This window comes from Melospiza melodia, chromosome 27 (assembly GCF_035770615.1).
Source record: "Melospiza melodia melodia isolate bMelMel2 chromosome 27, bMelMel2.pri, whole genome shotgun sequence".
NCBI classification, from domain to species: Eukaryota; Metazoa; Chordata; class Aves; order Passeriformes; family Passerellidae; genus Melospiza; species Melospiza melodia.
This window is the reverse complement of record NC_086220.1, coordinates 6,800,035-6,824,200: the sequence shown is the minus strand read 5'-3', so window position 1 is coordinate 6,824,200 and position 24,166 is coordinate 6,800,035. Positions and strand designations below refer to the sequence as shown.

The 24,166-nt window shown below is 48.0% G+C and overlaps 2 protein-coding genes across 2 annotated transcripts; one reads left to right on the top strand and one right to left on the bottom strand.

The window, feature by feature from the left end:
• Nucleotides 1-12,279: 12,279 nt before the first annotated feature.
• Nucleotides 12,280-17,077, bottom strand: AIRIM (AFG2 interacting ribosome maturation factor). The gene is made up of 5 exons (XM_063177411.1): nt 16,824-17,077; nt 16,574-16,756; nt 16,357-16,478; nt 16,021-16,064; nt 12,280-12,545 (listed from the first exon to the last, which is right to left on the bottom strand). The coding sequence occupies exons 1-5, from the start codon at nt 17,075-17,077 to the stop codon at nt 12,516-12,518; spliced, it is 633 nt and encodes a 210-aa protein (XP_063033481.1). The 3' UTR covers nt 12,280-12,515.
• Nucleotides 17,078-17,144: 67 nt separating this feature from the next.
• Nucleotides 17,145-21,943, top strand: CDCA8 (cell division cycle associated 8). The gene is made up of 10 exons (XM_063177342.1): nt 17,145-17,416; nt 17,548-17,676; nt 17,934-17,968; nt 18,452-18,527; nt 18,838-18,968; nt 19,245-19,318; nt 19,607-19,705; nt 20,619-20,745; nt 21,247-21,333; nt 21,628-21,943. Exons 1-10 carry the CDS (start codon nt 17,335-17,337, stop codon nt 21,682-21,684), a joined length of 897 nt encoding a protein of 298 aa, XP_063033412.1. The 5' UTR covers nt 17,145-17,334; the 3' UTR covers nt 21,685-21,943.
• The last annotated feature ends 2,223 nt before the right edge of the window (nt 21,944-24,166 follow it).

The window sequence follows — 24,166 nt, the reverse complement described above, 5'->3', positions numbered from 1 at the left end:
TGTGAGAGTCCCACAGAGGATGTGACAGTGCTGTGTCACATTCTGAGTGCTGCACATCACCCCATGAGCAGGGACAGCAGGACATGGAGGAGCCACAGCTAAGCTTCAACATCTGGTTCTGTGCATTCCTATATTGTAATAAAATAACTCTTCCCACAGATTTCACATCATCTTTGTCTGGGCATCAGTGAACTGTGACGAGAGAAACTTTATTCTTTGTGGTTTTCAGAGGAACAAAGAGGCAATCTCCTTCTGATGAGGTGTCCTGGCAGCCTCCTGTGCTCCAAGGCTGCATCTCGTGCTGTGAGTGCAGCCCCAAGTCCTGGGACAGCTGCCTGCTCAACCTGCAGAGCCTGGGGGGGCTGTGGTTCTCAATCCAGGGGACAGTGAGAGACCCTCAGTGCAGCCCACAAGGGCCAGGAGCAGCAGCTCCCACACAGAAAGAGGCACCAGAAACACACCTGCAATCTGGATCCCACCTTTCTGGCCCCTGCTCAAGTGAAAGGGCAACAAAGAACATAAAACAGCTGATTAAATACTCACAGTCCCAATGAAGTTCAGGGAGGGCCATTCCCTGCAGGCTCCACAGAAACAGCCTCAGCACCTCCCAGCGTGGGCAAAAAATGAGACAAAAAAATGCATTTTCCCTGGAAAATATGGACCTGCCTGGAGGTGGCTCAGCAGAGGGAGTGGGCATAGAAACCCATGGAAAATTAACAGTACAAAGCTGGGCCAGATCACACTTTGCGTGGAGCATGGGGCTGTCCTTGCTCCCAGGAGCAGCCCTGAGGTCCCACAGCTCCTCCCAGCACTGCTGCTGCACCTTGTCTGCTTGTCTGGGTTTAGGGCAATTTTGGGAGAAAACCCTGTGAAAAGGTTTCCTCTAGAAAACCAATTCAAGCAGCCCTTCCCCCAGCTGGTTCAGGAACAAGATTTTTTTGGAGAAAAGTGGGGAAAATTGTTTATTTAACAGGTAAAGCCTTCACCAGCACAAAAAATGAATAATATCAAACAATAAAAATTCTTGCTGCTCCAAAAGAGATGACAAACTCAGAAAGTTCCTCCGTAGGCTATAGCTTGGTTCACTCAGTCTGTTATCAGTCTCTTATCAATCCCTTATCAGTTTCTTATCAGCTCCCTGGCCTGGCCCCATGGGCCACAGGTGGAGCTGCTGGAGTTCTTCTGGGTGCTCAGTCCAGAGCAGATTTAAAGAGGTCCAATAAAAAGAAAAACCAAAGTCCAGGGAACTTCTCTGCCTCTGATAAAACTACCTAAAAGCGAAGGAGAGCTCTGTCCTGCTGTCTGTCTGTGCTGCAGACAGCACAGGAGCAGGAATGTGGAGGGGTGACTGCAACTTCTGATAACAAACTGTGCTTCTTCTGCCCCCTTTTCCTCTCAGAACGAGTCCTAAAGGTGCAAAACTTATTTCTGGGCTAATCACATGAATGAGGCCACCTGAAGCCACCCCAGGATGCTGCTCTGGGCTCTTTGCCTGTGGTTGTGACCTCCACTTGTCTTGCTGTGCAGTGCTGCAGTGGCTCCTGGCCTGCCTGTCATCCTGTGAGGACAAAACCTCCACAGCACAACAGAATTGTGAAGAGAATCCCTTTATTCTCATCTGGCCAGCACAGCCTGTCACCCATCAGCTCCCTGTGTTTGTTGGAGACTCCTCTGGGCTTATCTTAAGCCTCCCACTTGAGCAGGGCAGGAGGGCTCACAGGGCTCTGGAGGGTCAGGGGAACATTTGGCTCCAGCCACCCCTTGTCTGGAGGGGAATGTAGGAAATGGGACAGACTTGGCTGTAAATGAGAGCATGTAGGAGTGTCAGGGGGTTGCACAGTCAGGATGGACAGAGAGCAGAGATCTCTGCAGCCAGGGCTGGGAACTTGTGGTTTATTGCAAAGGGCCTGGGTGCAGGGCCCTGCTGGGAGCTGCCAAACACAGCTCAGAGCAGGCCCAAAGAGGGAGAGAGAGATAAAGAGAGTGGGAAAGAGAGAATGAGAGAGTAAAAGAGAGGATCAGAGGGTGAGGTTCCCGTTACAATACAATAAATCTTCTTCTGGTCTTGGAATTTGGGGTTTATTGCAAAGGGCCTGGGTGCAGGGCCCTGCTGGGAGCTGCCAGCCACAGCTCAGAGCAGGCTGAGAGAAGAGAGGGGGAGAGAGGGTGAGAGAGTAAAAGCATAAAAGGCAAGAGCTATGAGACAAGAGGTAAGAGTTAAGAGCATAGAAAAGTAAGTAAGCAAGGTTCCTGTTCCAATACAATAAATCTTCTTCCATGCTGAATATTCTCATTCTCACTAACCAATCTAGTACAAGACACAAATCCTACAGCATTTCCATACAGCCTAGAAGAATCATTACATTCCCACACTGGGTTACATTTTGAACCCTAAAAACTCCTCTTTGGGCCCCTTCTGCCAAGCTGGCAGGGTCTGCTCTGAGCCTTGGGCCTGTCTGCAAGCAGAGGGGATTGTTTGATCCAAAGGGGATCACCTTCAGCTGGCCATGCCATTGTTTTCCAGTTGTTCAGTAACTGAGGGATCTCAAAGCTTGCTTTCATTTCAATCTTGCTTAGAGTTTCCATATTCTCACAATCTTTTGCCAGACAATCATATTTATAAGGCTTTTCTGTTTCATCTTCCCCAACACATGCACAAAGTGGTTTCAGTAGAACCTGAGCATTTTTAGAATGAGAATGTGGCCCCCACTCCCAGCTCTCCTTGTCCCTGTCCCCTGGTACACCATGGAGCAGAGCAGGGATTTCCAGCTAGAAATCTCCAGTAGCCATTTCTCAGTGGGATTAGGTTACATCTATTCCATGATTTAGCAGTCTGTTTGGGAAAAGGGATTTCATTCCTTTGCTTCTTCTTGTCAGAACGGATTTGCTGATCCCAAACATGTTCCTCACACTTTATTTAGGGCTTATTATGCATCATTTACATTGCTGAGCTGTCACCAGGCTGTCTGCACGGTGCAGGCAAGCAGGCAGTGCACTTCTCTGCCCTCCTGCTCCCCTCCCAGATGTGGAGCTGGCAGGATGAGGCAGTCAGGAGATCCCTTGTCTGATACCATTTGCCTTTTGGGGGTTATTCCCCTCTGTTCAGGGGCCAGGCAGGCTCAGCACAGATGCAGATTTCCCCCAGCTACATTCCCAGGGTCAAGTCACCTGCAGCAGAGCACAAATTTATTATTTGTGAGGACAAGGTTCGATTTTCTCATTAAGGGCTGCCAAATGATGATTCTTGAGTCCAGCACCTTTTCCTGTGCCTGTATTTTGGCAGGAGGTTCCCCAATGCCTGCAGTGCTCACTGGGGGGATCACAGCAATGTCAATATTCTTTCCTAAATTACAGCCCTCCCTGGCTGTAATTTATGTTTAATGTAATTTATATTTTAATATTTAATGTTATTTAATGTTTCCTCCCTGGCACACTGCAGGGGGATCAGCCTCTCCTTCAGTACCAGCATGAGAAAATGAGCAGAGATCCCAAACTCCTCTTGTTCCATGGATTCCAAAAGGAATCCATGGCTCTTGTAGGACTCCATGAATTGACCCTAATTTACAGCCCTCCCTGGCTCTAATTTATGTTTAATGTAATTTATGTTTTAATGTTTGATGTTATTTATTATTTCCTCCCTAGCACACTGCAGGGGGATTTGCCTCTCCCCCAGTACCAGTATGAGAAATGGGCAGAGATCCCAAACCTCTATTGCTCCAGAGCTGCTTTTTACCCCAGAAAAATCCATGGCTCTTGTAGGATTCCATGAACTGACCCTAATTTACATCCCTCCCTGGCTGTAATTTATGTTTAATGTAATTTATATTTTAATATTTAATGTTATTTATTATTTCCTCCCTGGCACACTGCAGGGGGATCTACCTCCCATCCAGTACCCAGCATGAGAAATGGGCAGAGATCCCAAACCCCTCTTGCTCCAGAGCTGCTTTTTACCCAAAAGGAATCTTGAATCAAGATTCCTTTATCAATCTTTGGAATTCCTTTATCAATCTCTTAATCAGTCTCTGGGAATCAAGAATTCCCAATAGGAATTCTTGTAGGACTCCATGAACTGGCCTCTGGGAGCTCTGTAAGAAAAAGGAGCAGTGGCATCAGATGTCAGATCCCTGATGATCACTTGGGAGGGGAAACACAGGCAGGACTGACTGCATGGACACTGCAGCACTCACTGTTCTGTCCCATGTGAATGCTCTGTCTGATGTACTAAAAGCTGCATGGAGCATAAATATGGAATTTATTCCAATTCATGGTGGCAATTGCCGTCCTGCATCGAAGCAGGAAGCTCTCCTACATGCAAAGAGCAGAATTTGTACTTCCCAAAGCATGCAGCTTTCCCTGCTACTGCCCAGGAAGGACAGGCCTGTCCTGGATTCTGATATCAAAAGAACAAACAGAAATCTTGTTGGGATGCCAGGACCCATCCAGAAGGGCATTTTTTTTCAGTTAATTAACTGGACACTGTTTCTTTCCAGGTGAGTACCTGAACCAAAGGTGCCTGTAGATGTGACTGTAACAGCAGATGTAATTATAACAGCAGATGTGACTATAACAGCAATTGTTCCTGTTCAGCATTTGCCCTTTAGTTCAGAACCATCACTCACTGAAGGAAAGGAACATCAGCCTGGTGCCCAGCAGGTGCTGACCCAAAAGGGCCTCAAAAGGAACAAGCTGAGCCAGGGAGTGCCTCCCTCCAAAAGGCACAGCCTCTGAAGATTTCTGAGTGAGGATCCCAAATCAGAGACCCCAGAGCCTCAGGAGGTGAGGAGGTGAATGTGCAGGCTGGCACGTGTCCTGGGGCACAGGTGACATCCTGCTCCCTGCTGCTCCTTGGCCAAGGTCTCCTCCAGCGCCAGGGATGCCTTGAGATGGCTGAGCTAGAACAGAAACTAGGCAGAGCTGAAGAATAAATAGGGATTTATTAAAAGGATCTCCTCAATGGATGCACCTTCGGCAGCACAAGAGCCCAGCCAGGGCTGCAACCAAGATGAACCAAAATGGTCACAAAATTAATCCAAGATGGACCAAAATGGTCACAAAATGCACAACTGGTCACAGGGTCTCTCACTTTTATCAGTTTTGCCCCATTTGTATCTTGGAGTTCATTGTCCAATTCCAACTTTAGGTTATGCAGTCCCACCCTGCTTGTTTTTCTCTCTTCACTTCACCATTGTTTAAGCTCTTGGGCCTGAGATTTGGATCATTTGTCCTTGGTCCCCAGCTAGAGAAGGAATTGTTTTGTCTCCCTATCCCTTTGTCTCACCATCCCCTGATATGAAGCTCAGACCCACACACTAAAGCTGCACAGAATCTGAAAAACACAAAAGCTCAGACCTGAGGCATCCCCAGCAGATGCTCTTCAGGATCTGGCTCTCATTTCAAGGGATTCCTGGAGCACAGAGCAGGGCTCAGCACCTGGAGCCAGAGCTGGGCCCCCCATCCATACCTGCTTATTTTAGCCCATGATTGCCTGGCTTCTGATAACCAGATTATCTTTCTGTCTGCTGTTAAATACTCATTGAAGTCCAGCGTGTTTCACCTGGGTCAGGGCCCCCGTGGGGCTGTGCACGGTGGGAGGCAGGGCCAGGGCCAGGGCAGGCTCTGGGGCACCTGGCAGCTTTCAGCACACCTGGCAGGACATGCAGAGCCTGCTGACAACAACTGCTTGTAAATGCAAAGCCCCATCTCCAGTTACTGCTGCCCTGCCCCAGTCAGTCCCCTGCTCTCCATGAGATATGTTCCAAATGATAGCATTTGTCTTTAATAAATGGGCCCTACACAAACTGCCTCCTATGGGAAACCTGGGAGTTCTAAGTAAAACCTGATGTTTCCATTTCATTATTATCCCTTTGCTCTGAGATGAATTCCAACCCATCCCCTGTTTAATATCAGCCAAAGGTGTGCAGTGGGTTTGTGTTGCTATTTATGAAATTCATATTGCTGGGCCTAAACTGTTTCAGATCACCCAGCTGTGTCTGTGTCTGCATCAGCCTGCCCCAAATCAAAGATGTTCTTTTGCCATGGTCACTGGCATCACCAGCACTCAGGAAAAATAAGGGCAAAACTCCTTCCATGGCCACAAAGCATCTGGAGGCAGATATGAGGTTCTTTAGTGAAATATTTCCTCAGAATACTTTCTGTGATATTTCCTTTTAAGGCCAAATCTGCCTGTACTGGTCCCTCTAAAGATACTCTGGATATATCTATATCTATCTATATCTATCTATCTATCTATCTATCTATCTATCTATCTATCTATCTATCTATCTATCTATCTATCTATCTATCTATCTCTATATCTCTATATCTATACCTAATCTATCTCTGTCTCTATATCTATATCTATATCTATATCTATATCTATATCTATATCTATATCTATATCTATATCTATATCTATATCTATATCATCTATCTATACTTTATACTTTTATACTTTAGAGTATCTCTACTTTAGATACTCTAAAAAGGTATCTGAAATGTAGGATGAGTTTCCATGAATCTGAAATGCTGCTTGAGTTTCCATGAATCTGAAGTGCAGGATGAATTTCCATGAGTCTGAAATTCAGGATGAGTTTCCACAAATCTGAAATGCAGGATAAGTTTCTATGAATCTGAAGTGCAGGATGAGTTTCCATGAGTCTGAAATGCAGGATGAGTTTCCACAAATCTGAAATGCAGGCTGAGTTTCCAATAATCTGAAATGCAGGATGAGTTTCCAGGTGTCAGAGCAGGCTTGCTGCCTCACTCCTGCATGTGCTCTAAACCTGAGGAAGAGGCAGGCACATTTCAGGCTGCAGCATTTGGGGTTTTGGGGCTCTCATGTGTGCCCCTGGTATGGCTCTGGTGTCCAACCCGCTGATCTGTGTGCACAGCTTGGACCCTGGGATGCTACAGCTGAGAAATGCCTGGCAGGTAGAGGATGATTTCTCACCCCCCTGATGCCTTGAGAAGGTTGATCTAGAATTGACACCAGGCAGAGCTAAAGAATAAAGCAGGGATTTATTAAAAGGATCTCCTCAATGGATCAACCTTGGGCAGCACAAGAGCCCAGCCAGGGCTGCACCCAAGATGAACCAAAATGGTCCCAAAATGGACACCTGGTCATGGGGTCTCTCACTGTGATCAGTTCTGCTCCATTTGCACATTGGGGTTCATTGTCCAATTCCAGCTTTAGCCCATGCAGTCCCATCCTGCTTGTTTTTCTCTCTTCAGTCCATGTTGTTTGTGCTCTTGGGGCTGAAATTTGGACCATTTATCCTTGTTCCCTAGCTAAAGAAGGAATTATTTTCTCTCCCTGTTCTGTGCACAGAGCTCACCATCCCCTAATATGAAGCCCAGACCCACAAACTAAAGCAGCACAGAACCTGAAAAATATAAAAGCCAAAACCTGAGGCATGGCCCTCAGCAAACACCTGTCACAGCACCCCTTGAGAGCACAAAACCCACCCAGAGGAGAGCAAAGTGTCACAGGTAGGAGCACCTGTGTTTGGTTAAACAGATGTAAACCATGCACTGAGAGACCCCTTGAGTCCAGGGCTTGTGTTCTACCCTTCTGTCATGTCCTGGTGCTGCATCACCCAGACATTTCTGACCAAAGCAATGGGATAATCTCTGCCCTGTGGGAGCTGTTCTGCTGCTATCTTTTGTTGCAGGAGGGGAAGCAGAGCTGCTTTGCTGCCTGCTCTTCTTTGCAGAGATCCCTGTTCTGATTCAGCCTCAGAAGGGAATGAAAATCCTTCAAATAACCTCAAAAGATTTAGAAATCCTGCTCAGGGAAGCACCATCAGTTTGTGTCACTGCTGGAGAGGGAAGGGAAGGTATTACCTGAAGCTGTACAGCTGTGAAGAGCTGGATGGGAACAGAGACAAATTGCAGCTGGATTTCTCTGCTCTCTGCTTTTCCACAGCCACTAAAAAAACACCAGCACAGACAGCAAATGATGGAAACCACAGGGCTTTAACTGAGCTCTCTGGCCTCAAAACTGGGTCATTGGGGAAGGTCTGGACAGGACAAGCCCCATGTGCAGGGCTGGGGTGCAGGACTGTGACCTGCAGGGACCCCGGTGCACACTGACTCACAGGCTGGCTAGAGAGAACCTGAGTTTAGCTCATAGCAAATGCCTTTGGGGGATGGAAAAAATAAACCAGAAAAAGAGAGGCTGACCCACTTGAGTTCCATCTGTTGGGGTTTATAACTGTTCTCCTTATAATTGCCAACAGACAATGTGAATTGCAATTAGCTAATTGCTTGCTAACTTTGCGTTCTAATAATAGCCATGTTCCAGAGTTATACAAGTTTGGAGGCTGCTGCTGTTCCCTTGCAACTGGCAATAATAAATAATATCATATTCCCTCAGCTTTGCCATTCTTCCAAGTTTCATCCCCATGCAAATTGCTCCAGCATGTCCTAATCCCTGACGGGAGGGCAGAGGCATCAACAGCATTTATTTGTAGTTCCCTGCACTACAGGGAGGGTTCAGCACTGGGAAGCTGGGGCTCCTGTGTCCCAGCAGGGCCAGGAGATGCCTCTCACCCTGGTAGGGTGGCAGCAGTGGGGTCTGCATGCCTGGAAATGCAGCCCTACCCTCAGCATGTCCTTGGTTAGAGCTTTTCGGAGGTTTGGGGTTTTTGTTTGGATTTTTGCTTTCCCTTCACAGGCTCGGATGTGGCCCTGGCCCCTGTAGTGACATGTTTTATTACCAGTAGCTTCAATAATGTCAGCACAGACCCAGACTGGAGCTTTCACAAGCACAGGCTCTCAGCTGTGCAGTGATAAGAAGGGTCTGGACCCCAGTGGGGCTCCTGAGGAGAATAGGAGTCAGGTTGGGTGCAGAGCCCCAGCATCTCCTGTCTGGGAGCATGGAGAGCTCCCTTGCACACCAGTGAACTTTTCAGCACCCCTCTCTGGGCTGTGTGACCTCCAGCTCATTACTGCCACGCAGATGCAGCTAATTGAGGAGCAGAGCAGCAGCCTGATCCAGCAGAGTCAAGGCCAATGAAATGAACATCATTCCCTGGCACACGAGGAACTACTGAACAGGGAGCTGCCAGCAGGCTGACATCTCCAGAGCTTACAGACTAATCTCATTAAACACAACCAAAAAGCCTTTCAGAGCTGGGGGAGCCGTGTCCAGCCAAAGCTGGGCTGGATTATTCACCTCTGGGGCTTTTCCTCATGCTTGGTTCCCTGTCCTCCCTGGCACCCCAGCACTGCCCAAACCCCCCTGTGCCAGCTCTGGGCCCCCCAGATGGGGCTTGCACGGGGGCTCCTGTTCAGGTTCCTCGTGAGCAGGATTTTGTGAGTGCCCCAGGTGCCCTCAGCCTCTGCTTCCAGCAGAGCAGCTGCAGCTTCTTGTTTCTAGAACTGCTTCTCCTCTGGGCACAGCTGTGCTGGCTTTCTCATCCCTTTCTCCCCTTTCCTGCTCCTCACAAGTAGGTTTATGAAGTTTAAAAGCTCTCCTTGTGCAAGCCTTGTCTTCCTTCTCTCACACAACCTGCTCTCACCCCTTCCCTGGGGTTTGAGCAGAGGTACCAGCACTGCACCATGAAAGGGAGTTCTCCTTGGCAAAGCCACAACTAGAGCTCTCCCCCAGAGCAGCTGGGGATTGCTGTCCCTCCCCATGGCTCAGGTGGCTCTGGCTCAAACCAAGCACACAAGGAGCTGGAGGAACCCAGCCAAAGGAACAGCTTTGCTCACTTCTGCTTTGGCTTCGTCTGTGAATGTTTTCTCTCAGCTCTGGTTGATGAGTTTCAGACTGAGGGAACATTAGGAAACAAAAGGGAGAAGGCTGTGACACATTGCAGGATGTGCCAGGAGCCAGCAGTGATGCAGGGCAGCTGCAGGGCTCTGCTGTGCTCCTCACTTTTGCTGTCCCACAGGACCTGCCAGCCTCACCCTCACCTGGCTGTCCCTGCACACCCACAGCTGCCCAGCACCAGCTGCAGCCTCTCTGCTCACCCCACCACCTGGGCACCACTGATGGGGTCTCTGGTGGTGGGATGACCCTGAGGTGTTGGAAAGTCTCTGAGACCAAAGAAGAACACAGGATTCCTTGGCTCTCGTTCTCAAGGTTGTTTATTTGCTCTTATCTAATACATTGTCTGTCTGTCCTGCTGAGATCTGTCTGGCAGGTCAGTTTGTGGCACAGTCCTTGCCCTCAGGGTGGTGTTGTCTTTTTAAACTAAAAACTACATGTACTTTATTTGCAATAATTTTCCAATACCTATCACCTATGTTAGACAGTCTGTCTCTACTCCAAACCAATCCCAAAGTGCCAACATCACAGCAGAAGATGGAGGACAAGAAGAAGGAGGAGAAAGACAGCACACATCCAGATTCCTCCATCTTGCCTCCTGAACCCTCATTCTAAAAACCCCAAAATTCTACATTTTCACCCAGTGATAAATTCACTATCATTCTATTCATACCCTTGTGGCTTGTAACTCTTCACACAAAGTTGATAGTTTTTTCCATGGGCTAAAATCAAAGGCACAGGTGTTTGTGACTCCATGCCAAGGTCTCTGAGCCCTCTGTCAGGGTCTGGAGTCACCCAGGGCAGCCAGAGGAATGTCCTGGTACTGACAGACCATCCCCTGCTGCCCCACATCAGTTGTAGCTTCTCTGCTCACCCCAGCACCTGGGCACCATCCCCTGGTGCCCCACACCCCCACGGTGGCACTGGCTGGGTGATGCCAAGGGGACACACACAGGGTTTGTAGGAAGCCTCTCCACTCAGAGCAGGAGGTGCCAGGGTGTGACAGCTGCCCAGCACAGTGTCCCCAAGGCCACTGGCAAGCTGCAGATGCTGCCACAGGAGGGCAGGGTGCCACAGGAGCACTCTGCACCCATCCCTCCTGCTGCCCCCATAGAGATCAGTGCCAGGTGCTTTGGGACATGAGGCCATGAGGTTTGGCCAGCTTGAATTTATCTCCCAAACTCAGGGGAGCAGAGCAAAGGTTCTGTTGGGCTCAATGTGGGGCTGAGGCTGACAAGTGGCCATGGACTACACACAAAAATGCTCTAAAGCTGACAGCACCAAATGTTTCTTCTCCATCTAGCACAGTTGTTTAGGATTCAGTGAGGAACAAAACTGCATCTTGTAGGTTTTAATAAAGCTCTTGGCGAGCAGTTCAAACACCAGGGGAGAAGCTGGAGAGAGAGGTTGGATTTATGGGAGCGGGAGGAGATCGTTTGCTTTCTTAGGAACTGGAAAAGATTAATAGTGTGCAAAGGCTCTTGGATTCATTCCTCACATAGCAGAATGGTTAGGAGAGACTTACTGGCTTGATGTTCTTCATTCTGCTTTCCCCAGGCAGCCTAGAGACTGTCTGGGCTGTGGAGAGAAGGATCAGGGAGAACAGGGAGTGTGGGGGTGTTTGCAGGGGTCCCAGGATGAGGGAAGAGGTGAGAATCTTGACTCTGTGTTTCAGAAGGTTGATTTATTATTTTATGATATATACTATATTAAAAGAAAATGATATATTAAAACTATACTAAAAGACTAGAAGAAAGGATTTCATCAGAAGGCTTGAAAGGAAAAGAAAGGAATGATAATAAAATCTTGTGACTGACCAGAGAGTCTGAGACAGCTGACTGTGATTGGCCATTAATTAAAAACAACCACATGAGACCAATCAAAGATGCACCTGTTGCATTTCACAGCAGCAGATAATTGTTGTTTACATTTTATTTCTGAGGCTTCTCAGCTTCTCCGGAGAAAAAATCCTAGCAAAAGGATTTTTCATAATATCATGGTGACACAGGGAGCCATCAGTGAAGAGGCAGATGTGGCATGCCGGGGGACAAAGGGGATCCCAATCTCAGGGTGCTTTTTTGGGAAATTAAATATATGATTAATATTTCTGGATGTTCTGGTGTGTGGGGAGGCACTGGTAGCTGGGGAGGTGGTGGAAGTACAGGGCAACAAGGCAGGTTCATCCTTCCAGCACATCCCCACTCCTGGGCCTGGGGTGCCAACAGCACAGAACCATTCCCCACTCACTGCACACCCATCAGATCTTCAGAACCTGCCCCTCCCTGGAGCTCAACAGGGCTAAAGCTGTGACAATGTCACAGGCACTAGAGAAACACTGAGCCAGGACTGGGGAACAGCAAAAAGCCAGCTAACATGTAGTGGAGAATGTTTGCTGTGTTTCAGAGCAAATAAGTACTCAGGCAGCCCCTCAGCAAAGTCACAGAGGAGTTCTGCTTCAGGCCAAGATGAAAGTCTCAAAGAATAAGCTCAAAAACCACAGGGACTTGTGAAGCCCATACTTGGTTTATTAAATTAATCACAAAGCTTTTTATTACATATTTCTGCCTCTGAGCCACTTTGCACTTCAGTTCAGGTGCCAAATCCTTTGTCTTTTCCATAACTGTGGGCTCTTGTAATACACTCAGTTTTGAAATCTGTTTCAAATCCATGAGCTTAGGCTGAAGCAAAGCTTTTGGGTTTGTTTTGGAAATCTGGTGTTACCAAGAGCAGGTCCCCATTTCTAAGCAGAACTGCACCAGCAGTGCCCACCCTATGGGAGGAAACAAAACAATCACACATGAGTCAGGTGCTCTTATAAATGTTTGTGGGCATTTGAATTTAATAGCTGAATTGAGTTTGTGCTTTTCCTGTAAGTGAAGAATAACTGTTTTCCAATGGAGTTAGCAGGAGGCAAAGCTGAAAATCAAAGTGTGAGCTTTGTGTTTCCTGACAATTTTCCTTTAACAAGGTAGCTCCAGCTGCTAACTGCATTTTATTGCATTCCTCAAAGACAGATCTCCGTGCAAGGATACTTTTAAGAGCTCTAGTCCAAAAATAAAGGTACTTGGATTTATTTTTATGGTTACATATATTTTACCAGTTGGTCTCACAGCCCTTAGTGCTGCATTACCCATAGCCTCACTAAGACACAGCACAGGCTGGATGATGCCATGATGAATTTTTGCATTTTATAGATCTTTTATAGATCTTTTCTGTATCTTTTATGTATTCTCAGTGCTCTTAGAATACATACTTGTAATTCTTTAAGTCTGATAATTTAATATAGTCCTGGTATTCTGTCAGGCTAGAAGATCAAACATCCTAAAGGCCTTGTAGATGAAAGCTGGAAAGCCCTACACTATCTTGAAAATCCAAGGTCACATCTAAAATATATCTTATAAACTAAGATTAAGCCCATCCAAAAGGGAATACTTTGAGATTAGAAAATGTGACACTGTTGATTCAAGCCTCTCATTGAAGCATCTTTATTAAATATACTAATTTGTAAAATCTATTAAATTGTACACACAATCTCTCAGGTGTACATTTCAGCATACTCCACCTTAATGAAGTCTTGCACCAAAAGGATCATCATTAAATTACAAGGTAAAAACCCTTTATCCCTTAACTGTGCCTGGCTCTTAACTTTAGGATCAAGGAAAAAGCATCACCCTGACAGGCAGGGTGATGGCAAGGAGTGGCCTTTGCACCTGCCTGAGGACCTGTGTGGCACTGCCAGGCTGAATGCCCATCCTGGCTCTGCTCACAGTGACTCCCAGGCTGAAGGGAGCTCTGCACACACAAGGAACCATGTCCTCCTCAGCTCTGGGGTCTCTGGCAGCCATCCTGACAGAAAATGCAGATCTGCAGTGGAACAACCCACAGCTGATCCCAATTAGAGTGCTCGGATGCAGAAATTCACTCACACCCCACAGGGAGCTGTAGGCAAATGCAGCTGGTGACACAGCCCAGGAAACAGGAACAGGACAGAGCAATTAATCACACCAGAACTTCAATGAGCACCTCACTCACCCCATTTCAGTCAGTCAGAGTCAGGGCACGGCCACTTTCAATGCAGAAAGCTCCCTCAGCACTTTGTTAGCACAAAGACATCAGGGGCCAAACATCTGGGAACAGCAGAACTGTGGGCCACCACTGAACTGTGCTGAACATCTCCCTGAATTTAAATCCATTTGTTCACTGGCAGCTGTCCTGAAGAGAGGCTGACAGGAGAGGGGTGTTGAAGGGTTGTACAGCTGCACACATGCAAGGACAATTCTGCATCCAAGCTCACCATCTGGTTTGTGAGGATGACACCCTTGATTCACCCTGAGCCACCAGCCATGCTCCAAACCCTGTGTGAGGAGCCAAGGCTACACAGGCATGTGAGCCTCCACCAGGAACAGAACCCACCTCACCTCCACCCTGGGCAGGGCATTGTAAATGCACAGTGAGCCCTGTGACAGAGAAGAACAATTCATCTGACTCCGTGTTATCAGAAGGCTATTTTATTATACTGTATTATATTAAACAATGCTATACTAAAGAATACTGAAAGGATACCTACTGAATGCTAAAAAGATAATAATGAAAACTCCTGACTCTTTTCAGAGTCCTGACACAGCTTGGCCCTGATTGGCCAAAGAGTGAAAACAACTCACACCAGAATCCAATGAAACAATCACCTGTGGGTAAACAATCTCCAAACACACTCCACATGAGCAAAACACAGGAGAAGCAAATGAAATAAGAATTGTTTTCCTTTTTCTCTGAGGTCTCTTGCTGCCTTTCAGCTTCCCAGGAGAAAACCTGGGTGAAGGAATTTTTTCAGAGGATGTGAATGCCACAGGCAGGGCACCCAGCACCAGGAGAGCGTTTTCTTTGCAATTATAACTCTGTGTGTGAAGAACTGCAGCTAGAACTCATGATCCCCTATCCCTGATGGGAGCACTGGCAGCCCTAGCCCTGATCCAGCCCTTTCCCACCCCTGGCACCCCCAGCACCCCGATCTGCTCCCCTCAGTGTTCATGGGTCAAGCAGTGCCCTCAGGTGGCCAAGGAGACACCCAGGTTGGGGACACAGAAATCTGAGCACAAGCATCACACCCACAACCTGTCCCATGCAATTCTTTATTAGCTTTCTCCAAGAAGCTGCAGTGTTATTATTAAATTTTTAAAAATCTCTTTGCCAGGATTTTTTCTCCTGGGAAGCTGAGAAGCCTCAGAGAAAAAGGAAAACAATTCTTATCTCATTTGCTTCTCTTGTGTTTTGCTGCTTTGGAATGAGGTTAGATTGTTTTATCCAACATGTGAATTGTTTTTACTTAATGACCAATCATAGTCTGGCTGTTTTGGGACTCTAGAGACAGTCATAGGTTTTTAATTAGTATCTTGTTAAGCCTTCTGTCTGTATCCTTCCTCTATTCTTTAGTGTAGTTTTAAATATAATATAATATAATATAATATAATATAATATAATATAATATAATATAATATAATATAATATAATATAATATAAGCCTTCTGAGAACATGGAATCATCAGATTCATTCTTTCCTGCCATGGGGGACCCCAGAAAATGCCACCCTGCAGCTCCTCACCAAATACACAGCTGGGAGACAAACACCCCACAGCTTCCTGGGAATGTTCAGAGGATCAGTTTTGTTGGCCATGGCCACCAAAAGGTGTCCCTGAACTGTCAGCAGTGGCTACCAGACAGTGAAATTTTTTAAGAGTGAATTCAGATTTGCTTCCTTCCTCCTCCATGCCCAGGTAGGATGAGTGCAAACACACTGCTCAAAGACACGAGGTGAGCACTGTTTCTAAACTCTAATCTGACATGTTTTCTTTATTTGTAAGGACAAATATCTTTTATGGCAGCAGCCTGAAGGACTCTATTACACTCACACACCTGCAGCACCTCATGTAAGTATCAACATCATTTTTACCATGACACAAAACAGGCATGGCAGATGAGGGAAAGGAGAAGTTCCACAGCTGGAGGTGACTCCCTTCTATCTTCATGGCTTTTTTGGCTCAGCCTCTTCAGAGACCAAGACCATTTCCACTTGAAAATGGTAGAGTCCAAGCATTTCATGCTGAGGCCAAGACTCAACTCATTCAGCTTCCAAAAAGCACCAGGAGAGCTCCCTCAGTTCCTCATCCCCTTTGCAGCATCACAGAACGTGCCAGAAGTTGGGCAGTGCCAGTCCCTGCTGCCTGTCAGGAGCCAGGTGAGCAGCTCACCTCGTGATGGTTCTCCACAAACAGTGAGACCTTCAGGAGAGTATCTGAGACAGAGAGAAAACAACAACCCCGTCAGCTGAAAGTGCTTTACCTGTATTCTGTATCCCAAAAACTTGTCCTAAAGGCAATAAAGAAAAGTGTGGGTAGAACTGATGAGCACTGAGCCCTTACCACACTGTGAGGATGTTGCTCCAGCTGTGCCCAGGTGTGATGGTGAGTGTTTTCACCTGAAGCTGACCAAGATCTCAGAGCAGGGTCACACACTGCCACAGAGCTAGCACAGCCAGGCCTGTCCCCAGGGAACATCACCCCTCAGCTCTTTATACACAGAGGTACCTTGAACAACCTCATCTTCTTTGTAGCGCTCCAAAATCCTCTCCCAGGACTGCGGCACGGCTTCCACGTCTGCCAGGCTGTCCAAGCTGAGGCGCTGCAGGAGCAGTTTGATCTCCAAGTACCTTCGTGCCTACTAAGGATAACAAGGACAAAAGAAACCCCCAGCACCTCCCTGACACCCCCAGCGCCGCCCAGAGCCCCCCGGCAGGATGGATACAGGTGCCGGTAGTAGCGTTCCACGTCCTGCAGCCCCTCCAGCACATCGGCCAGCGAGGGGCAGCGCGGCCCCCGCCTCAGAACCGCGGCCAGCCCCAGCTCGGCCGGGCCCCGCTCCTCCACGAGCCGCAGCACGGCGCTGCCCGCGGCGCCCACGGCGTCCCGCACGGCCCGCAGCTCCTCCCTGCCGGCACAGCGGGGTCAGGCGGGCCCTGGCAGCCCTGCCCGCCCGGCCCCCGCCGCCCCCTCACCGCCGCTGGCCGAGCTGCTCCAGCAGCGCCTCGGCCGCGCCGCGCTGCTTCCGCCACAGCCGCGCCCGCAGCTCCGGGAAGGCGCCCAGCGCCGTGGCGTCCCATGGCAGCCGCCGCGCCGCCCGCATCTGCGCCGCCAGCGCGGCCAGCGAGCCCAGCAGCGGGGCCGTGGCTGCCAGAGCTCCCCGTGCCGCCGTCTCCGCCCGCGCCACCGCCTCCGACCAGGCCCGGAGCGCGGCCACGGGCGCCGCCATCACCGCCCGGCGCTGTTGCCGCCCGTCATCGGGGCGCGCCGCGCCGCCATTGGCCAGCCCGGGCGGCGGTTGCGTTTGAAGGAGCGAGCGCTGAGGGAGCCCGCCCGGAGGAACCGCTGGGGAGAGAACCCGCAAAAAATAACCCGCAATAAGCAATAAATAACCCGCAATAAGTAACAAGAACCCGCTGAAGAGAGAACCCGTAGTAAGGAACCCGTTAATAAGAACCCGCTGAGGAGAGAACCACAGAACCACCAATGGCGCCCAACAAGAAAAAGGGCAACTCCGGCGCCCGCCGCCGCAAAATGGAGGCGTTCCTCCAAGACTTCGACAGAGAAGGTAGGGCAGGGGGAAGGAGAAGGAAGGGATCGTGGGGAGAAGGAAGGGATCGCGGGGAGGAGGAAGGGATCGCGGGGAGGAGAGAGGGACTCGGGGCCTGCGGGCAGGGCTAATGCTTCGTCTCCCCGCAGTGGAGCGGCGGCTGAAGCGGATCGAGGCGGACGGGGAGCGCATGGTGCAAGAAGTGGAGCACATGTACGACATGGCCATCCTGAGGCTGCCGGCCGCCATCCGCGACATGAACTGGCTGTACTTCTTCGGTGAGGAGCGGGGCTGGGGGTGCTGGGCTCAGGGACCCCTTCCTCCGTGGATAATAATGAACCCCAGTGGGTGTAAGGGAGGGGATGGGATGGGATGGGATCTACTCTCCCTGCAATCCCCAGGGAAAGACCCCACTACCCCACTGCTTCTGTTCTCTGGTTTGTGCTGGGTTTTTCACCCCCATGGTGACAACCCTGCTGTGCTGTGTGAGTGTCCCCTGACATGTCCTGATGTATCTGATTCATTTTCTTTCTAGCAAGAGGTGAAAACACACTGGAGGATGTGGCTAAGGTAGGTGTCCAGAACAAACATAAAGCTCTCTAAAGCTATCCTACTCTGCTCATCATACTGATGGTTACAACTGAAACAGTTACATCAATATTTTCACAAAGGTTTCTTTAAAATTCAACAATAAGAGAGGCAGGTAAATCCCATCAGAGATGTGATTTATGTGGTGCTGCTCCTCCCTGTTGATCTTTCCTGATCTGCTAGATGGCACTCCCTAATCTCTGAGAGCACATGCACTTTGCAGTAAAGCACAGCATTTCTAAGCTGGTTGGGCAGCAGGGTGTAGGAAAGGCACACCTGCAGCTGCCAACCAGGCACTGAGTCCTGAGGGAGGCAGAGATGCATGAAAGGCCCAGTTTGAGCACAACAGCAAACATGGAACTCATCTGGCTGTAAAATTACTGGGGGTTTGCTCTGCAACTTTAACTTACACAAACTTTTGGCTGCCAACAATCCCAGTGGTGCCACAAGTGTTTTTAATTTTAGGCAGACACGGAAATAACGAAAATCCGCAGGCTGAGCACAGATATCGTCGATCCCCTCTTGGATATTGCTGAGAAGGGTGAGTTTAAACATTGTGGAAGCATGTTGTGGTTGCTTAATGTGAATAATAGTTCAATTCTTAGTTCATATCCATCAGTATGCTTAAACTAGGAGAATAATTCTACTTTTATCCCTAGTACCTACAGTACCTCTAATTAATTTCATTAAAACATTCAAAATAATCCAAAGTAGTGCTCTGGCAACAATTAGGCTTTGGAATTTGGATTTCTGAAGCAAATTGTTGCCAAAACTGCTTGTAGCTGTTTGCCTTCCCTGCTAAATAATAATTTAAAGTTATTATTCAGTTAGATAACACTTTCTCTTTGCAGTGAGTAGAATCAAAAGGAGTGTTGAAGGTGATGAGGAAGCAGAGCCTCCATCACTTCCACGGCAGAAGAGATCTCGACTTGCCAGCCACTGTCCTTCAGAGGCTGAGAGTGGGGATGCAAGGACTGCCAAGGTGAGTGAGTAGCTGTTCTCTGGGGTGGAATTATCCTCAGGAGAGGAATTGCTGACTGAGCTGCTGACTAGGGCTGCCCAGGATGCCCTGAGGGGGACTGCACCCAGCTGGTGCTTCCCAGAGAGTTCTAGCAGTGGGGAGGGTCCCAAAGGCTAGAATGCTGTTTGCTCTGGGCTCTTGTGCATGGAAAGGGACTGAGCATTTTGTGTGGAAGCCTCTTTGTGTGGACTCCCACGAGATGGAAATAACTGATCTGGTGAGTGATGTGTGCTGCAGGTGAAGGCATCCACCAAAAAACCACGTGTGGCCAGAAGACCTCCCTCAGCGAGACTGAAGGGCATGAACAAGAGGTAAAGGGGATGTCTCGGTCTCCTCTCTGGAAATGGAGAGTGCAAATATCAATATCTCTCTTTGGTGGGATGGGCTTTGGTTTGGGGGGGAGAGTTGTGCCTCACTACAGGGCAGAACTGATGTGAATGAAAGATGGACAGCTGGCTGTCCTGTGAGAACAAGCTGTACCCAGTTTCGGGGTCAGTGGTTAGTGATAACCCCTGGGGTTAGTGGTGGTCACCTTCTCCAAGTGTCTGTACACTTGTTAGAGGTTGTGTTATGTACAGATATTTATTTCCCTTTTACAGATCAAGCAAAAACAGTTTCATCACTCCAGCTTCTGGCAGAATGGTTGATATGTGTGCTCAGGGAGGCACCTCCATGGTTACACCCAGATTTGATCCCAGGTTTGTTAACAGAGAAAACAAATACATTTCCCCTCTGTCTCTAATCCAATCTGCCTTGCACCATCTGTTTATAACACAGCCTTTAGTGGTTCTTTGGACCTGAAACGAAAGACTTGGGCTATGTTGGGAATGGTGAAAGTTTGCTAAGAAAGTTTCACAGATATGTATGCTTGGAAGAAAGATTTTTGAATATAGAATTTGAAGAAGGAATAGAAAAGAAAGCAAGTTTTGATATAGAAGAAAAGAATTGTTGAGCCAGTCTTACTGGATAACCAAGGAGGCAAAGGGTGTGTTAGTTAGAAGGGGATTTTGTGGCTTAGAGCAAAGATAAATTCACTTTAAACAGAAGATGTTTTTACCAAGCAGAAAGATAGCACAGCCAAACAAGTCAGCAGAGTTGCAAGTAGAAAAAAATCTCAGAATTTTCCACTGCAAGAAAACTGAAAACCAACTTCTAGCTTAAACTGTAATGTACTGACTTTTAGTGATTGGAGAACAGCAACATGAATATGGTAATTACAGTAGTTATGATAGGCTATAGATAAAAGTTAAGGTGTAGATTGGTTCTGCTGTATTAAGATGCTCAGCAAAGAAAAGTATAGAATGCATTGTAACCAAAAGAAAAGTATAGAATGCATTATAACTTAAAGAAAAGTACAGAATGCATTGTAACTAAAAGAAAAGTACAGAATGCATTGTAACCAAAACCAAAGGGTCTCCAGGCCTGCCTGCAGCTGGAGCTGACAGCTGTCTGCACAGCTCTGTCACTCACAACCCTGGACTGCTGTAACACCTTGGATGGAATAAACTCCATTTTGGAGAGCAGCCTGGAGTCCCACATCCCTCATTCAGGTTCTTAGTGGTCTGCAGGTGCTGTGAGCAGACATCACTCTCTCCTATCTCGTTGTTTCAGGATGTTCAAGACGCCGGGGCTGCGCACTCCCGCCATCAACGAGCGTGTTTACACCTTCTCTGCCAAGGGCAGCCCCCTGGCTGAGCCTGAGGATGTCATCCTCACCCTGCCCCTCGGTGGGGGAGAGGTAAATCCTGACCCTTCACTGCCCAGGCACCTCTTGGAGCCTCACCTGCTTCCCTTCAGCCCCTCTTGTATCTTTAGCTGCGCCACTGCAGTTTATCTGAGGGGTTGATTGAGTTTAAAACAAACCTGAAGAGGTTCTTAGCCAGAAGTGGGGACTGCTCAAGCTGGTTGGAACAACAGGAGGGTGTTTCATTGTGCATTCACTTTAAAGCACTTACACTGACACTACTGCAGCCTTAGTGGGTTTGATGATGGCTGAATGCCAGTGCACCCACAAAAATAAAATCATTCACTCAGTGTGGCTTTATCCCCCATACCACAAAACAAGATATTTAAAACCACCACAGCCAGTAATGCATTAATGCTCGGCAGGAAAGGTGTGAGATGAGCTGAATGTCGTTCTCTGCCTGTCTATACTTAGATCTTAACCTCTTTTATTTAACTCTTTTACTGTCTTCAGCTGGCCAGACAGAAAACCTGAGCTTTGTGTTTGTTTCCACAGAGCATACGTTTGACAGAAAAGGATCTGACCAAGAAGAATTTCCTTCAGCTGAACCCCAAGGCCCAAGGGCTCATGCAGAAGCTGTCAGTAAGTCTGGGTGTTTTTGTCAGCCATGGCTGTAAGGCAGTGCTGTCCCTCTGTCACCAGTCAGGGGCTTGCTGAGCTGCAATAGAAACTCCTTATTTCCCCTGACCCCTTGTCTTGAATTTTGGCTGAGGTGAAGAAGGGAGAAGCAGGAACTTTACATCACATCTGGCTCAGTACAGAGTGGGGAAAAGAGCTGTTGTCACTCTGAAAAACAGAGCTGTGCTTTAGGCTGGAGCTGCAGGTGCTTGTGGGCTGTACCAGTCTCAGTACTGATGGATCTCTCTTTCCTTTCAGGTTTGTCTCACACAGGCTTGCAACGAGGCAAAATTGCCCCTGGATGGAAGTCAGTGAGCAAGACATCCCTCTGTAGTTCTTGTTTTTATTTGTATATTTCTTTTATTGATATGCAGAATGGAAGCTAAAAACTAGTTATTTTACCTATGGTGTGTAATGGGAGAAAAATGAATGGAACTTTGGAGGGAAATAAAATTAATTTAAAATTTCCTTTAAGGTTGAAACCATGACACTTCTCTTGGGCTTGCAGATTAGCAAGTGGGCAGAAAGCCTGATGGTTGTCATGTTCAGAGTAAAGAACTCTGCTTCTCTCTAACTTTGTCTAGAATTTTCTTTTTCTAGAAAAAAGCCTGTTTCTTTGTAAGCTGGTGCTCTGTCCTTTCCAAAGATGCCTCTTTGTCCTTCATTTAAGCCTCTTTATGGAGCTATAAACAAGGTTGTTGAGATTTTGAAACCTTTTCTGTATTTCAAAAGTTCTACTTTTGGCAAAACCAGGCCTGCAACATAGTTAAAATGGAGATAAACTGCAATCAGAGCTCTTTGGTGCAGGGTGTGGCAAAGCTTATAGAACAGCATTTATACATTAATTTGCTTTTGGAGAACAACCATTTTATTGTATGGAAGACCTCATGGATTTGGAAAACTCTCTTTGAGAGGTTTGAGCAGATTCTAAGTCCTAACTGCAGGTGGCAATAACATATCCCACTCAGCTCCACCTACACCTGCCTTGCTCTGCTGTGCACATATTAATTAATTAAAGGCATCCATTAGTGGAGCTGTAGATAAAAAATGGATGTGCTTTTGAATGTGTAAGTTGAGATTCTGCTTTTAAAAAAGGAAAACAAAAATAATTATTATTTCTAGCCTGGCTATAGAATTCTTTTAAATCAACACTGATTTAAAAGCTCTAACTGATCAATCACCTGATTTAAAAGCTCTAGTTGCAATTTTTAAGACCAAAGCTCTTCCAAAAGAAGTTTTCCTTAGGAAAGAGGAAGCTGCAGAGGGAACAAGCACGTGGCTGTTTCCCCAGGGCTGGGTAAGTGCAGCCTGGCAGGGAAAATGCATTTCTGCTTCCCCTGGCTGTGCCAGAGCTCAGCCCTGCTTCAGGCAGGGCTGCCTGGGGCCTGGGGGACTCTGTGTGCTGAGCTCTGCTGTGAGAGCTCCACATTTCTGCCCAAATTATTAATGGAAATGTAAAACTATTGATCTGAGAAATAATTATCAGTGAATCCCCTGTGCTGGCTCTGAGCTCCTGAGCAGCAGCTCCAGCAGCCTGGCAGAGCTGCACTGCCAGGTTTGTCATCCTCAACATCTTCCAGCTGGCCATGGATTCAATGGCAGTGTAAGACATAAACTGATAGCAATTCCCTGCCTGCTGATGGAAGGAATGATGGTTTGGTACAAATTAGAGCCATCTCCAGGCAGATTTTTCATGCAGGAGTTCTTGATTTGAAGGTGCAGGACAGCACATACAGCTCTCTCCCCTGACCCATGTAATTCCACCAAAAATCTGTTTTTCCTGGGTCAGCTGACTGAGTTTGGGGCCCAGAGAGACACATTGGTCCTGCCCAATTTTTAGCAAAATGGGAATTTGCTGGAGAAGTTTTGCTAGGGGAGCTGCTGTCCTGGGGCCCCTGACTGAGCTGGGAGCCCAGAGAGGCACCACTGGTGCAGTGCCCAGGGCTGCCCTCTGGTCTCAGCAGGGCTCAGGGTTGGCAGGATGTGCCAGCACAGCCTCAGCACATTGGTTTAGCTTTATTGTATCCTGAAATAGCCAGAGCCTGCTCTTCCCCTCTGGTCTCACCAGGATTCAGGGTTTGGGAGGATGTGCCAGCACAGCCTCAGCCCTGCTGTGCCCAGTGAGACAAGAGATCCTGGACAGGAAAGGGATTTTTGCTTCTGCTCTCCCACCTGCCTCCTCCTGGAGGTTTCCAGGGTGGGGACAGTGAAGCAGCTGTTGGGTACTTGTGGCTGATTCCTCAACTTCTGGGATTCTGGCTGGGCCCTCCCAGGGGCAAAAACACTCCTGGAATGGGTTTGTGTCAGGAAGGAGAGACACACTGGATCTTTTCTGTCTTCAGGTTTTTGCTTCCATCCTCAACATACTAAAAATCCTAAAACCTCAATTTCCCACCCCAGTGATGCATCTACACTGCTCTCTACAATCTACTTCACACCTAGTGGATTTTAGGCTATTCTGGAGTTTAGGAAACTTGCTCCATAAATGATGGTCAAAGTCAGTGCTCCCCTGGGGGTCAGAGCACCCTAAGAGCAGACAGGGAACTCTTCCCAGTGCCCTGGGTTTTCACAAGCACCCTTTACACCTGCTGTGCTTGAACAGGGCTATTCCACCCCATGCCATGGCTCAGGCAGTGCCAGTGGCTCTGCAAGCTGGGACAGAGCTGCCTACAGGGACCCAAGTGACAAATCACCAGTGCCATTGTTGAGGGGGGCAGGCACAGGCAGTGATGGGGCTGTAATGAATTAAGTGCTGCTCAAATTGATGCAGGAGTGCTGGAAGGAATGTGTGTGTGTG